Here is a 13,731-nt window from a genome sequence, read left to right as displayed (position 1 = left end):
CATTCTTTGGATACAAGTGAGCCATTTCTGTCTTCTCATACCACCCCGCCCCCAGGCCCCATGGTGTAGGGCTGTAAACAGATTGTGCATGGCACAGATGTCTCTCCTCGTATCAGAACCCCGTCAGGATTACTGTGTCCCCCGTCCTGTCATGTCAGTGCGCCAGGCGCCCTGAGTTCTTTTCCTGTGGCTCTCGGGTGATAGCTGCGCACTTCTTAGTAGTTGCCCAGGAGGTTTGATCTTTGCTCTTCTGATTTTGCCATGTAGGAATCAGAGACAGAAGCAAAGGTAGATGGAGAGACCGCATCAGACAGCGAGAGCCGAGCGGAACCAGCTCCCTTGCCAACCTCCGTAGATGATACCCCAGAGGTCCTGAACAGGGCACTTTCCAACTTGTCTTCAAGGTAACCTGGCTGAGTGCTGCACCACGCCCATTGCCGTGTAAGACTGAGGCTTTTAGGGTTTCTGGCTGACGGTTATTTTCTCTCCTCCATGTACATCCTCTGAACATTTCCTTCAGTCCAGGAAGAACTAAAAACTGTCTCAACCGGAGTCAGGGTAAAACTCCTGTCCCTGGAGAAGTCAGTGCTCTTAACTTGAGTTGTGTGCATACATGAGAAAGCACAAGTCATGAGACTCCACAGCCCTCTCTGAAAGTTTCTGCGTTCCTCCTGTGGGTGGGGCATTGTGGATCTTGGGTTTGAACTTTAGCTTTACCATTAGCTTGCTACAGGGTCTTTTTTCATTTCTCAGCATACTGAGTACAGATACTGTGTGCTGATTTAAAAATGTATTTGAAATAAAACCTACTGAGACTGTTGTGTTGAGGGTTAGGTAGGTTAATGCATCAAGTTCTTGCAGATAAGCCTGGTGCCTATTTGTTATAGTTGGTACTGTCTGTCTAAGACAGCTGTTACCAGTGTGATTTTAGGGCCCTGCAGTGTTCAGAAGCCAGCTACAGGAAGAATGATTTCAGCCTTTTCTTTTCAGATAGAAATGGCCCTGGAAACCATCCATGTAGAAACAGGCAAAGGACACTGTCTTATGCCCTGCCTCTCCCCATACTACCTCATGTTTTGTTGTACCCCTGTGTATGCTGGTGACTTGTGCAGCTGCTGAGTGATTGTGAGCAGGCATTGATGCTGAGGTCCTGCTCTCACAAGCTGGCGTCTGTTGATGTGAAGGACGTGCTTGGGGAGGGTTACATTCAGAGCCCCGCAACCTCACTTCCTTAGGCTTGTGCATTGGTTCTCTGGGCTCCTGACGGGTCTTTCTCTCTCACCTAGATGGAAGAACTGGTGGGTGAGAGGCATCCTGACTTTGGCCATGATTGCATTTTTCTTCATTATCATTTACTTGGGACCAATGGTTTTGATGATGATTGTAAGTACCATTGACAAGCCAATTTAGTGCTGCATCCAGCCTTTCCTGGGGGCCTGTCATCTCTAGTGCCTGCTGCCCACAATATCTGGTGCTGGGTTGGTGCCGAGAAACCTTGGAGCTCCAGGTTTCTTTCTCAGAACCTTCTGTCTCAGAGAACCTGTAACTTGCCATTTTTCACATGCCAGCTGTAGGGACACCGGCATGAAAGGTGACCTTGGCTCTTGGTTCGTGTAAGACTCTGGTTTTGTTTCTCGTGTTCCTGGGGCTTTATTCACAAACTTCGACATTTCATTAAGGAGTTCAGTCTTCCCACCTTTTTCATTTTGGCTTTCTGTTTCTGTGATAAACCCCATGACCAAAAGAAACTTGGGGTGGAGAGGGTTTATCTGGTTTATTTGTCCTGATCACACCATGAAGGGCAGCCAGCGCAAGAAATTGTGGCAGGAACTGAAGCAGGAGCGTGGAGGAGCGTGGCCTGTCGGCTTGCCCCTGCGACTTGCTCAGTCTGCTTCCTCGTACATCCCAGGGCCACCTGCCCAGGGGTGGCCCCACCTTTGGTGGACCGGCCCTCCACATCAGTCGTCAGTCAAGACGATGCTCCACGTGCTTGCCCATGCTACTCTAGGAGAGGCGTTCTCTCAGTTGAGGTTCGAGCTTCTCAGATGCTACAGCTGGTGTCAGGTGGACCATTAGAGATAGGTCTAGATGAGGACAGCTGGATGCTCTCATCCAGCACCCACATGTATGTATTCAAGGTCAGCCTGGGAAGATTGGCTGGGACCTGGGAGGTTCTAGAAGAAAAGGTTAGTCAGGGTACCAGGACTGTGTTTTATTGTGAGAAATTGTGACATAAGGGCTACATTACCCTGTGGGGTGGTGTGAGAGAGCAGGAGGAAAGCAGAACAGTGTAAGACCAAAACATTTCCTAAATGCCATAGCTTTCTTGAAGGCCTGTGACCTGTTGGTTTCTCTTTCTGAAGACCCTAAGCTGATTCCTCTTTGTTTTTCAGGTTATGTGTGTTCAGATTAAGTGTTTCCATGAGATAATCACTATTGGCTACAATGTATACCACTCCTATGACCTGCCCTGGTTCAGGACCCTCAGCTGGTAAGTTCTCTGGTCCATGGGGCACCTTGCCTGATTTAGGTGATGTGATTTGTGGCAGGTACTTAGAGGACTGGTAGAGACAGTCATTGCCACAGACTTACATAGTCTTTCATAGGCTGTATTGTATGGCCACCTTTGAGGAGTCTTGAGAAGCTAGGAGAAACAGGATGAGCCTCTGGCTGGGCTTACCTCAGCAGGAGGATTCCTTGGTCTCCTGTAGCCAGGGATGGTATTTTACATCCCCACTGGAGGTCACTGTAGTTTTATGCTGCGGCCCAGCATGTCACTGGAGTCACCTAGGAGCTGGCAGGATCTGGTGTTGGCGTTGCTCTATCTGGAACTTGAATTCCTCAGCATTACAGCAGATTGTTGAGGCTGCTTCCTCTAAGGCACTCAGGGTGCCAGCGTGGTTAGGATATGAGCTCTTTCAGAGAGAAGATTTCTTCTTCTAAAAAGGCTCGGCTGCCTAACAGCAAAAGGTAAATAAAGAACTGTAGCACATAAGGATTTCTGAGCCCCTTCCTGACCCAGAGCTCTGCTGTTGGCCCCACTGTTCTTAGGTGGTGGTATTCTAGCAGAGCTGGGAAGACCCACCGACCATGCTAATTACTTTGTGATTTAATGGCTGATTTGTGTGTAAGAACCTTGGATATGGCCAAGGAAGCTGGCCTGCTCAGACTTGGGCACACTCTGCCCCGTGTATCCATCAGGACACGCCGACTCTCAAGCCTCCACCTGCCTTCGCAGCTCATGTTTTCTTTTTGTCTGTTCTGTAGCTAGACAGCTGTGTTTTGAATTTTGTTAACATACTCAGAAGGCCTGATCCTTCAGTATGGTGGCTCCACAAAGGAAATTTTTTTCATTACAATGAAAAAAAAAAAAAAACAGTGTGGGAGTTCATGCTTCATAATGAAAAGATGGGAAAGAGAAGATCTGCAGTTTCTTCCTGTTGAGGGCTTGGGGTGATACAGCATGATCCCATACCCAGAAGCGTAATGGAGGATGCACAGGGCCGTAAGTTGTGATTTCCCCTCATGTTCCTCTCCATGAAGAAAGGATGTAAACAAATGCACAGCGGATTCTAGTTGAAGGATCTGGGCCATGGCCAGAGGGATATGTCCTGAGGTGGAGCCTAATTGTCTAATGAGGTCATTAGTTACTACTTGCGGTAGAAACAAATGTGACGTGGTAGCTAGGATGCCAGCTTATGCAGATTTTTAAAACTTTATTTTTATAAAATGATGTTAGAGCAACAAATAAAATCAATGAAAAGACGGTGTTCTGTTCAGGGAACAGTTAAAGCAGGACAGTGACAAAGCCACGTGGACCACTTTTGAGTGGAGGGTTCCTGCGGGAATAGTAGGAGTGAACCTAGGGAGGTGGGGGAGGCGCACTTGGAGGTGCCGGAGGTTAGGTGTGGGAGCACCACAGAGGGGTTTGTAATACAGGGAGAGTGAGTAAAAGGTGCCATCAGCTTCTAGCACAGCTCCCACAGTGGGGTGTGCTGTTCTGTCTTCTCGGGGCTATCTGACAGCTTCGTGGAGGAGAGCTGCATGTGCTCCCTGGCACTGTGTTCTCATCATTCGCAGGTACTTCCTCCTGTGTGTGAACTACTTCTTCTATGGTGAGACAGTGACGGACTACTTCTTCACTTTGGTGCAGAGAGAGGAGCCTTTGCGGATTCTCAGCAGATACCACCGGTTCATCTCCTTCACCCTGTATCTGACAGGTGTGTCCTTCCAGTTCTCCTCTGCGCTCTGTGGTCCTGTTTCATTTGTAGGAGTTGGTTAAAGTTTTGTAACCTTACCTCTGGCCATGCTGGGAAGCAAGCTGACAGCTCTGTCTTACATTGACTGTAAGCTAATTTTCCCCTGTGGGTTTTGAAATTAATGTTACAAGTAAATTAGCCAATGGAGTACTTAACTTAGCTAAAGAAAAAGCAATGCAGTGTGATTCATTTTGTCCTCTCTTCTCTTGTCTCCAACTAGGATTCTGCATGTTTGTACTGAGTCTAGTTAAGAAGCATTATAGACTGCAGTTCTACATGGTAAGGCGTGTGTGTGCGTGCATGTGTGTATGGGAGGTGAATGTGTATGTTCTAGAGGTGTATAAATGACAGGTTGAGATTGGCTTCTTGGTTTACTTGAAGATCTGCAGAAACTAACCAGCTGAGCTTGTTGGCCAGATGAAATGCAAAAACTCAGCAGGCCTTTCATGCTTTCTGTGACAAATCAGAAGTTGTCATGGTTTGTTCTGTATTCATCTAGACTAGAGCAGAAGAGCAAGAGTCCTGCAGTTCTTCATCTAACTGACCAGACACTCAGCTTACATCCTGAGAGGTCTTTCCTCTGTGCCTCTGAAGGTGGGCTTGAGGGAGGGACAGGGACATGGCTGCAGAGGCTCCAGCTCATTCACTTTTGGTGCTGGTCATTGCTTGCCTCGGCCTGAGAAAATCAGTCTGGGTGAGAATGTTTCTGTGCTCGAGGGCATGAAAGGACCCATGGCACAGACCCTGCTGAGATGTTTCTGTTGTTGTTTGATTGGATATACTACGATGTAGCTGAGGCTGGTCTCACCTTTACAGTCCCCCTCCCCCAGAATGCTGGGATTTGTTTGCATCACCGATGTCTGACTTAGTGCGTGCTTTTGGTGGGACTGTCCTGGAAAAGACTTCATTACTTTTAAAAGTTTGTTTTGTACTTTCACTGCCAATAAGTCAGCTATTAAAGCATGTGTCTTCCCTAGTTCTCAGTAGAATCCCATTTGTTCCTTATTGTTCTTTGAAGCTGTTTTGACAATGAACTTGGTGGGTAGAATTCATTTTCTTCTCTTGCAGTTTGGCTGGACCCACGTGACCTTGCTTATTGTTGTAACCCAGTCACATCTTGTTATCCATAACTTGTTTGAAGGAATGATATGGTAAGTAGTGAACTGACAAGAATTTTTCTTCCCCCGCCCCAGGGGCTGGAGGGTTTCTCATACACAGGAAGACTAAGGACCTCTGCCTCTGTGTTCAAGCTTCTCACCTATAGAATTTCCTGTGGGCTGGCTTTCAATTCGTAGGTGATTCAGTAGGTCTGGGGTGGCGCTTTATTTGAATTTCGAGTATGCTTCCAGGAGATATAGATGCCATTGCTTAGAGCCAAACTGTGAGAAGCTCTAGTCTAGATTGACAGGTGCATTGAAAGTTAAGGAACCAAAGGTGAAAAAAACTGGCAACAGACTTGATAACATAGGTGACTTAATTATGATTTTCCTAGCGACTTGTAAACAAGGAAAGTAATGAAGATAAACACGTGAATAAATCAGTAATTATAGAGGAGCTTTGAAAACTGTAAATTCCACACTCGGGCAAAAGAAACAGACAGATGGGTCAAGAGCTGATAGTCATCTGACGCTGCTGAACATCATATAGAGGGAAGAAGTAGGTGAGAAACCACTGATTCCCTTTACAGTTGGAAAGAAATAATGCCAGATAATTGAATCTGTCAGTGGGTCAGAAGAACAGGGAGAGATTTCATTTGAGTGTGTGGGTTCACTGGAAGCCTTTCTGTTGTCAGTCACAGGCTGATTGGAGAAGCTGGATTCCCTCAGTGGGTGGACAAGACACACCTGGTGTAATGAAAGAGGTGCTAAGTGTTGTGGGTAATAAGCCCCCAAGCTTCATTTCAGAATTTACTTGCCTCTAGAGAGCTCTTGTAAATGTTAGCCTTGTATATTATATTTAAAACAAGCGTAATGGCCCGGGAAGGCACCAAGCAGCTCATTCCCTGTCTGGGTTTTTATTAGGTATTTAAGAGTGCTAAAGTCATCCGTAGTCCAAGCACACCAGTTGGATCATGAATGACTAATGCCAGTGTTTCTAATGAAGGCTTTTTCATAGTTGTATAGAGCAGACTGCTGGAAGCCTTGATGAAGGGAATGTGGTGGGAGTTGGAGGTGAATAAAGTGAGGGGGTTCAAACACTTTAAACGGCCTCAGAGTAAGGCAGGAATTGTTGGGCCAGGAAATAAGATTTATGTATTGCATGTCAAACTGTAGCAAAGGAACTTAGAACAGTGTCAGAGAGTGAGAGGGGCAGACTGAAGCAGTTCTGTTGGGAAGGAGAGAGCAGTAGGGCAGCAGAGGAGGAACAGGGAGGAAGTCTATGAGGACTAGACTTGCTTTCCCAGTGCCTTAGTTATTTTTTTATTGTGGTGAAGAGACATCATGACCAGGAAAACTTATAAAAGATTTATTGAGGCTCATGGGTCAAGATGGTTTAGCATCATGGTGGGAACCATGCAGCAGGTATGGCTCCTGGAGCGGTGGCTGGGATCTTGAAATCTTGTATCTTTAGATGTAACCAGGAAGGAAGGGGAGGAGAGAGAGAGAGAGAGAGAAGCACTAATTTGGAATGGCAAGCTTTTTTGAAACCTCAAAGCCTGCTCCCAGTGACACACCTCCTCCAATGAGGCCACACCCCCTAATCCTTCCCAAATAATTACACCAACTGATGACCAGGTATTAAAGTATATGAGCTTCTTTGATCACCTTCCCTGAGGGGTGCAGCCTTACCAGGCCCAGAGGAAAATGATGCAGCCAGCCTTGATGAGACCTGATAAGCTAGGATCAGATAGAAGGGGAGGAGATCCTCCCCTATCAGAGGACTAGGGAAAGAGCATAGGGGGAGAAGAGGGATAGTAGGTGGGACTGGGAAGAGACGAGGGAGGAGTCTGCAGTGGGGGTACAAAGTGAATATATTGTAATAAATAAATAACGTATCGGGGGCTTTCTTATTCAAACCACCACATTCCACTCCATGGCCCCTGTAGGCTTGTGACCATATCATAATTTGAAATGTATTTTGTTCAACTTTAAAAGTTCCCCTAGTTTTTTAGACTCAACAGTTTCAAAGTTCAAAATCTCCTCTGAGATTCAAAGCAATCTCACTCTCTCTCTCTTTCTCTTTGAGACAGGGTTTTTCTGTGTAGCCTTGGCTGCCTGGACTTGCTTTATAGACCATGCTGGCCTTTCACTCACAGAGATCCACCTGCCTCTGCCTCCCTGAGTGCTGGGATTAAAGGCCTGCACCACCACACCCCGCTTTAAGACAATCTCATAATTGTAATGCCCGGTAAAGTAAAAAATCAGATTACATGCTTCTCTATACACATGCAGAATATATATTATCATTTCAAGGGAAGAGATGGGCGTAGTGAGAAAGTGCTGGACCAAAGCAGGACTGAAACCCAGTAGGGCAAACTTCAAATCCTGTAGCTCCATGTCTCATGCCAGAGGGCTTAGATATCTCCGCCTTGCCAGTTTTGCCACCTGCAGGACACTTCTTTCTCTTGGACTTGTTCCACTCACTGTGTGCTCTTCCTGTCTGGAATCCAATGGCTGTGGTACCTCCAACATTCTGGGCTCTTGAGAGAAATCCAGGCCTCACTTTTAACAGCTTCACACAGTGGCCTTTATGGGCCCCCATTCAGGGACTCTCCTGCCACATGTCTGTCCTCAGCATCTTTCCTTAACCAAGGAAGAGGATTCTATAACCCTTTTTTATCTGTCTCCTTCGTGACTCTAAAGCCAGAACCATTTGGTTGATGCCGCCACATTCTGCTGCCTGCTTGGGCTGTATTCTGGCCCTCATCTTGAGTTACAGTTGCATAAGCTTTGATTTGTTTTTGCTCTTTAGGAACAGATAATTCCATAGGCAAAACTTGCTCCTTTTCATTGAACATCTGCATAAGAGTGATTGCTAATAACCAAATTCCAGAGACAACATTGAACTGTCTTAAAATCTCCTCTGCCAGTGAAATTAGTCCAAAACTCCTCAACTTAGCCTCAGGCGAATTCTTAGGACAGGGGCAAAAGTAGCCGTATTTTTTGCCAAGATATCACAAGAAAAGCCTCTAGCTTAGTCACTAATATTGTTCTCTTCTGAAACCTCTTGAGTTGGGCCTCTACAGTCCACACTGCTAAGCACTACTAAGCTTCTTTTAGGACTGCCACGTAAGCCCTTCATGCAGCATTCAACTGCTTTCCTAATCCAGAGCTCCAAAGCCTTCCACATCCCTCCAAAACCCAGCATGGTCAGGCCTGTCACAGCCATAGTGCACTCCCTGGTACCAACTTCTGTCTTAGTTACTTTTCAGTTGCCATTAAAAAAGACCAAAGCACCTTATAAAAGAAAGCATTGTATTTGGGACCTGTGATTCCAGAGAGTCCATCAGTGAGAGAAAGAGACGGGGGAGCCGGATTGGGCTTTTGAAACCTCAAAACCTGCTTCCAGTGACATACCTCTTCCAACAAGGCCTAATCCTTCCCAAAGAGTTTCATCAACTAATGATTAAGTTTTCACATATACAGGCCTGTGAGGGTCATTCTCATTCAAGCACCATAGGGAATACTAGCGCTAGCAATAAACAGTGAGAAATTTAACTGGCATCAAAGTATATTACTTAAAAGATCAAAGTGAGCTGGGAGGTGGTGGTGCACACCTTTAATCCCAGCACTCGGATTGTAGTCAGATCTCTGAGTTGGAGGCCAGCCTGGTCTACAGAGTGAGTTTCAGGACAGCCAGGGCTACACAGAAGAAACCCTGTCTTGAAAAACAAAACAAAAATATTAAAATGATTTTAAATGGCTATTTTGGGGAGTGGTAGTAGGGATGGGGAAATAAGCAAGTTTTCTCTTACTTTAACAGTTTATTTTCTTGCTTATATACTATTTTGTAATGAAAAAGGAGAAAATGACATTTGTAGAATGTTGTCTTCATTTGTTCAGTCATTCAGTGAACATCTGAATACCAGTCATGTGTCAGGCACTAGATATGACATTTTGGTTCCTCCACTGTAATTTTTAGAGATGGTCTCAGTGTGTAGCCTAAACCAGTTTTGAGCTTACAGCAATCCTTTCTTACCCTTTCTAGCTGGAGTTAGAGGTTCATTCAATCACAGCTGACTTACTTTAAAAATTATTTTTACAGATATCAACTAAACATAGTAATGTATTTTATTATGCTTTCATATGTGTATACAGTGTATTTTTATCATTCATGTGTTTGTCTTTTCTTACCTCCTTCCAACTTTCACTTATTCCTTTTCTCTTCCCATGTGTATTTTCTTTCTTCTTAACGTGAATCTTAATGAATTATAAATACACCATGAGTTATTTTGTACTGACTTGTTATTGACACTCTTTGGTAGACTTCTGAGATTGTCTTGGTAGAGTTATTCCTGTCTTGGGTTTTTCCTAGGTTCATTGTCCCCATCTCGTGTGTCATCTGTAATGATATTATGGCCTATATGTTTGGCTTTTTCTTTGGTCGGACCCCACTCATTAAGGTAAGTGGGTCATCGTGACATGGGTTGTCCTAGTAGGTGGTGATGCTTTCTCATGGCATGTCAGTGGACAGGGAGGAACTCTAGCTGGTGTGTATCCATTGTAGTCCTGTCTTCATGTTACTCTGGGGATATTTTAGAGGGAAAAACAGACAAACAAAAAAGCTGAAAGAGACACAGGCAAATGCTTATTTCAAAAAAAAAAATCTCCCAAAGAAAATATTTGTATGTAGACATTATTTTATGGCTTTGCTCTTTATGTGACTTTTGTTATTAAATAATGATAATTTTTATAATTTAATAAATGTGTTAGTCAATAGTAGAATAGAAAGAAAACTAAGCTGAAGAACATAGGATAAGAAGCAAGAAAAAACAGTTTTGGGGGAGAATTTTGAAAGTACATGATGAATTGAAGTTTGATTTTATGTAGAAATACTTCTTGTTTGCATGGTTTTGAGACAGGGTCTCACTGTGTAGCCCTGGTTGTCCTAGATCTCACCATGTAGACCAGGCTAGCTTTAAACAGAGATCCTCCTGCTTCCGGCTCCCTAAAACTGGATTAAATGTGTGTTGCGTTAGCCTGGCATGGTGGTGCACAGCTGTAATCCCAGCACTCAGGGAGGCAGAGGCAGGCAGATCTCTGAGTTTGAGGCCAGCCTGGTCTACAAAGCAAATCCAGGACAGCCGAGGCTGCATAGAGAAACCCTGTCCCGAAAAACAAACGACAACAACAACAAAAGAATACCATCATGCCTGGCTGGAAATACTTTATTTATTTACATTCATTTTTTTCTGTGCATTGGTGTTTTGCCTGTATGCATAGTTGTGTGAGAGTGTCAGATCTTGGAGTTACAGATAGTTGTGAGCTGCCATGTGGGTGCTAGAAATTTAACCCAGATGAGGTTAAATTTCTGGATGAGGGGTCCGTGCTCTTAACCACTGAGCCATCTCTCCAGCCCTGGAAATACTTTTCATAAGTGATGGACCACCAAATCTGAGTTACAGAGTGTTCTTTGCTGATAGTGTGTTTTCTGTCTGCAGCTCTCTCCAAAGAAGACCTGGGAAGGCTTCATTGGGGGCTTCTTTGCTACTGTGGTGTTTGGCCTTCTGGTAGGTGGTAGCTCCCATCTGGATGGGGAAGGGACAAGGCTTCACACCATCTTCAGAGGCTTGTGCAGGAGTAGACACTTGTCTTCCCAGAGTATAGAGTCTTCCTGCCCAATGCTGGCCCTTGCCCAGAAGAACACATTCTGTAACTGGCATGACACCTGCCAGCTTTCAAGCAGTTGTGTAGGGTCCATGTATACCTTATCTGTCCTCTTATGTCCACACACCATGTCATACTAAGATTGGGGTGATTCTGGCAACTTGGAGTAAGGGGTGAGGTGAGATGTGTTACTTCACCTCAGATTTTCTTGTACACATGACTTTCCTGGAGAAACACAATCTTCTAGCCCTTTGGAGAACATCATTTTTTGTGACTGATCCTCAGGCCCTCTCTTAGCATTGGCTGGCTGTCACTGTACCTTTCACACCCCCACCATGGTTTCCATGTAGCACTGAGTTTAGAGAATCATAGCACGATGGGGCAGGGTTCCCCAGGTGGGAAGAATTGTCTTACATCTTTGTTCAGATCTTTCCTGGGTTTTTTTTTAAGACATATATGGACATATATATGTGAGTCCCCAGTGAGACATATGAACCTTTTTGCTTAACAGTTCAGGTAAAATACACGTGTCCCCCTGAGAGGGGAGCAGCCTTGCCAGGCCACAGAGGAAGACAATGCAGCCAGTCCTGATGAGACCTGATAAGCTAGGATCAGATGGAAGGGGAGGAGGACCTCCCCTATCAGTGGACTGGAGGAGGGGCATGGGAGGAGATGAGGGAGGGAGTGTAGGATTGGGAGGGAAAGAAGGAGGGGGGATACAAAGTGAATAAACTGGAACTAATATAAAAAAATAAAAATTAAAAAAAAATACACATAGTGAAACACAAACGTCTTTGAGCCCATGGCTTACAGTGGACAAGGTAGGAGGCTCTCTGAGAATCGTGGGCCAGTCAGCTGTTGGCCAGCCAGGCTGAGTATCTGCAACTGGTGTTCTTGCCTGTCCCTCTGCTCTTCATCCTTAGCTCTCCTATGTGATGTCTGGGTACAGATGCTTCGTGTGTCCTGTGGAATACAACAATGACACCAACAGCTTCACTGTGGACTGTGAGCCCTCTGACCTATTCCGCTTGCAGGAGTACAACCTTCCTGGGGTGATCCAGTCAGTCGTAGGCTGGGTACGTAACACTTACATGGGTGGCTGCACAGAGGAGTTCCCTCCAGAGATGGTAGCTTCCCCATCTGAGCTCTATGCCAGGATCAGGGTAGAGAAGGCCTTTCCCCAACTCCCTGTCTCTTTGAGGAGCGGTTCTCAGATTGTGTGGCTCCTGGAGGACCCTGAGGTTTCTTTAAAGGGGTCTGTGAAGTCCCAGCTGCTTTCTGAGTAACGTGCGCCTCTTTCACTGGGCTGGTGTGTCCTTGATGATGCAGAATCAGTGGTGGGTAACCTTACGGCAATGGGTGTGAGTTAAAGCTAAAGCGCTGCCTGGGCTGGCAGGCCATTGCTTGCTTCATGCTGTACCCTCCTAGTGAATGCAGACAAGCTAGTTGCTCTTGTGAATGCCCTTGATAGGATTCTAAAATTAGTAACTTCATTAAGATATTCCTGATCCCTGACACCATTTTAATATTCTCTGTACTGAAATAGAAAATACTTCTGCCAAATACTGAAGCACAAGTGTCCCACGGAGAAAACATGTATAGTTGTTTAAGTTGTGAGCTCAGCTGGCTGCTTAGTCGTTGGCATAGGTTTTATTAGAAAAGACTTGGGTATGGAATGGGTGTTTTTCTTGAGAAGAATGAAGTAACTGTCACTTCAAAGAAAATGACTGATAGCAGTTGCAACCAATGATAAAAGTCTGCATTTCAGGTGAAAATGAGAAGTTTGAAAGTGTGCACCTATTACTGTGAGGCATAGTGGCGTTGTGACACTTAAAAGCCGTCTGGCATCACGTAACAGAGTGTGCCCACATGTGGAAGTTGCATAACAGTGAGCCAGCACTTCTTTTGTTGTTGTTTTCTGGTTTTTAAGACAGGATGACAGTATTTCTCTGTGTAACAGAGCTCTGGCTGCCCTGGACTCACTTTGTAGACCAGTCTGGCCTCGAAGTAACAGAGATCCTCCTACCTCTGCTTCCTGAGTGCTGGGATCAAAGGCGTGTGTCTCCAAGGCCAGCATGAGCCACTGTTTCTGAAATACTGACCAGTAAATAATGTTCCATAGTCATGCCTGGATAAAAGAACCACCAGCAGGGCATTGTAGACCATGGACTTATGTGAAGAAGCACAGAACATTCAGTAGGAGGGCTTTAGATTTCACACTGTACCTTTTTTTTTTCTTTTGTTTTTGGGAAACAATATCTCATTAAGAACTTGGAATCCTTCTACCACCTGGCTTGCAACTATATTTCTTTTCATGTTTGTTTGTGATTATGTACATGAATGTATGCATGTTTGCAGGTGTATATAAATAAACATATATATGTGGAAGCCCAAGGTTGATGGCAGAAATCTTCCTCAGTTGCTCTTTTACCTTATTCTTTTGATATGGGGTTTCCTGAGCAAACCACAAGCTTGCCATTATGGCTAATCTTGCTAGCCAGCTTGCTCTGGATTCCCTTCGAAGTGTGGAATTACAGGTGGCTGCCATGCACACCCAGCATTTACATGGATTCTGGGAATCTGAACTCCATTCCTCTTGCTTATAGGGCAAGTACTTTAACTGATGAGTATCCCCCGAGCCTGCACCTAACGTTTAAGGAACTATCTGTGTCAGGTTCTGGCATAAAGGTAAAGAATAGCCACAG

General features: G+C 45.1%; 1 protein-coding gene across 3 annotated transcripts in view; it reads left to right on the top strand.

Annotated features, from left to right (window-relative positions):
* The window catches only part of Cds2 (CDP-diacylglycerol synthase 2), a 53,407-nt gene that overhangs the window by 31,563 nt on the left and 8,113 nt on the right, over window positions 1-13,731 (top strand). For all 3 annotated transcript variants that reach the window (XM_055607466.1, XM_055607526.1, XM_055607591.1), the window contains exons 2-10: window positions 268-404; window positions 1,287-1,383; window positions 2,394-2,491; window positions 4,081-4,220; window positions 4,480-4,538; window positions 5,328-5,410; window positions 9,735-9,822; window positions 10,861-10,929; window positions 11,950-12,102. In XM_055607466.1, the coding sequence (XP_055463441.1) occupies window positions 268-404; window positions 1,287-1,383; window positions 2,394-2,491; window positions 4,081-4,220; window positions 4,480-4,538; window positions 5,328-5,410; window positions 9,735-9,822; window positions 10,861-10,929; window positions 11,950-12,102 (924 nt within the window). The remainder of the gene's footprint in view (window positions 1-267; window positions 405-1,286; window positions 1,384-2,393; window positions 2,492-4,080; window positions 4,221-4,479; window positions 4,539-5,327; window positions 5,411-9,734; window positions 9,823-10,860; window positions 10,930-11,949; window positions 12,103-13,731) is intronic.

Source organism: Psammomys obesus, unplaced genomic scaffold (genome assembly GCF_907164565.1).
Source record: "Psammomys obesus unplaced genomic scaffold, mPsaObe1.curated_primary_1811, whole genome shotgun sequence".
NCBI lineage: Eukaryota > Metazoa > Chordata > Mammalia > Rodentia > Muridae > Psammomys > Psammomys obesus.
The sequence above is the reverse complement of the archived record's forward strand: the minus strand, read 5'-3'. Positions and strand labels throughout refer to the sequence as shown.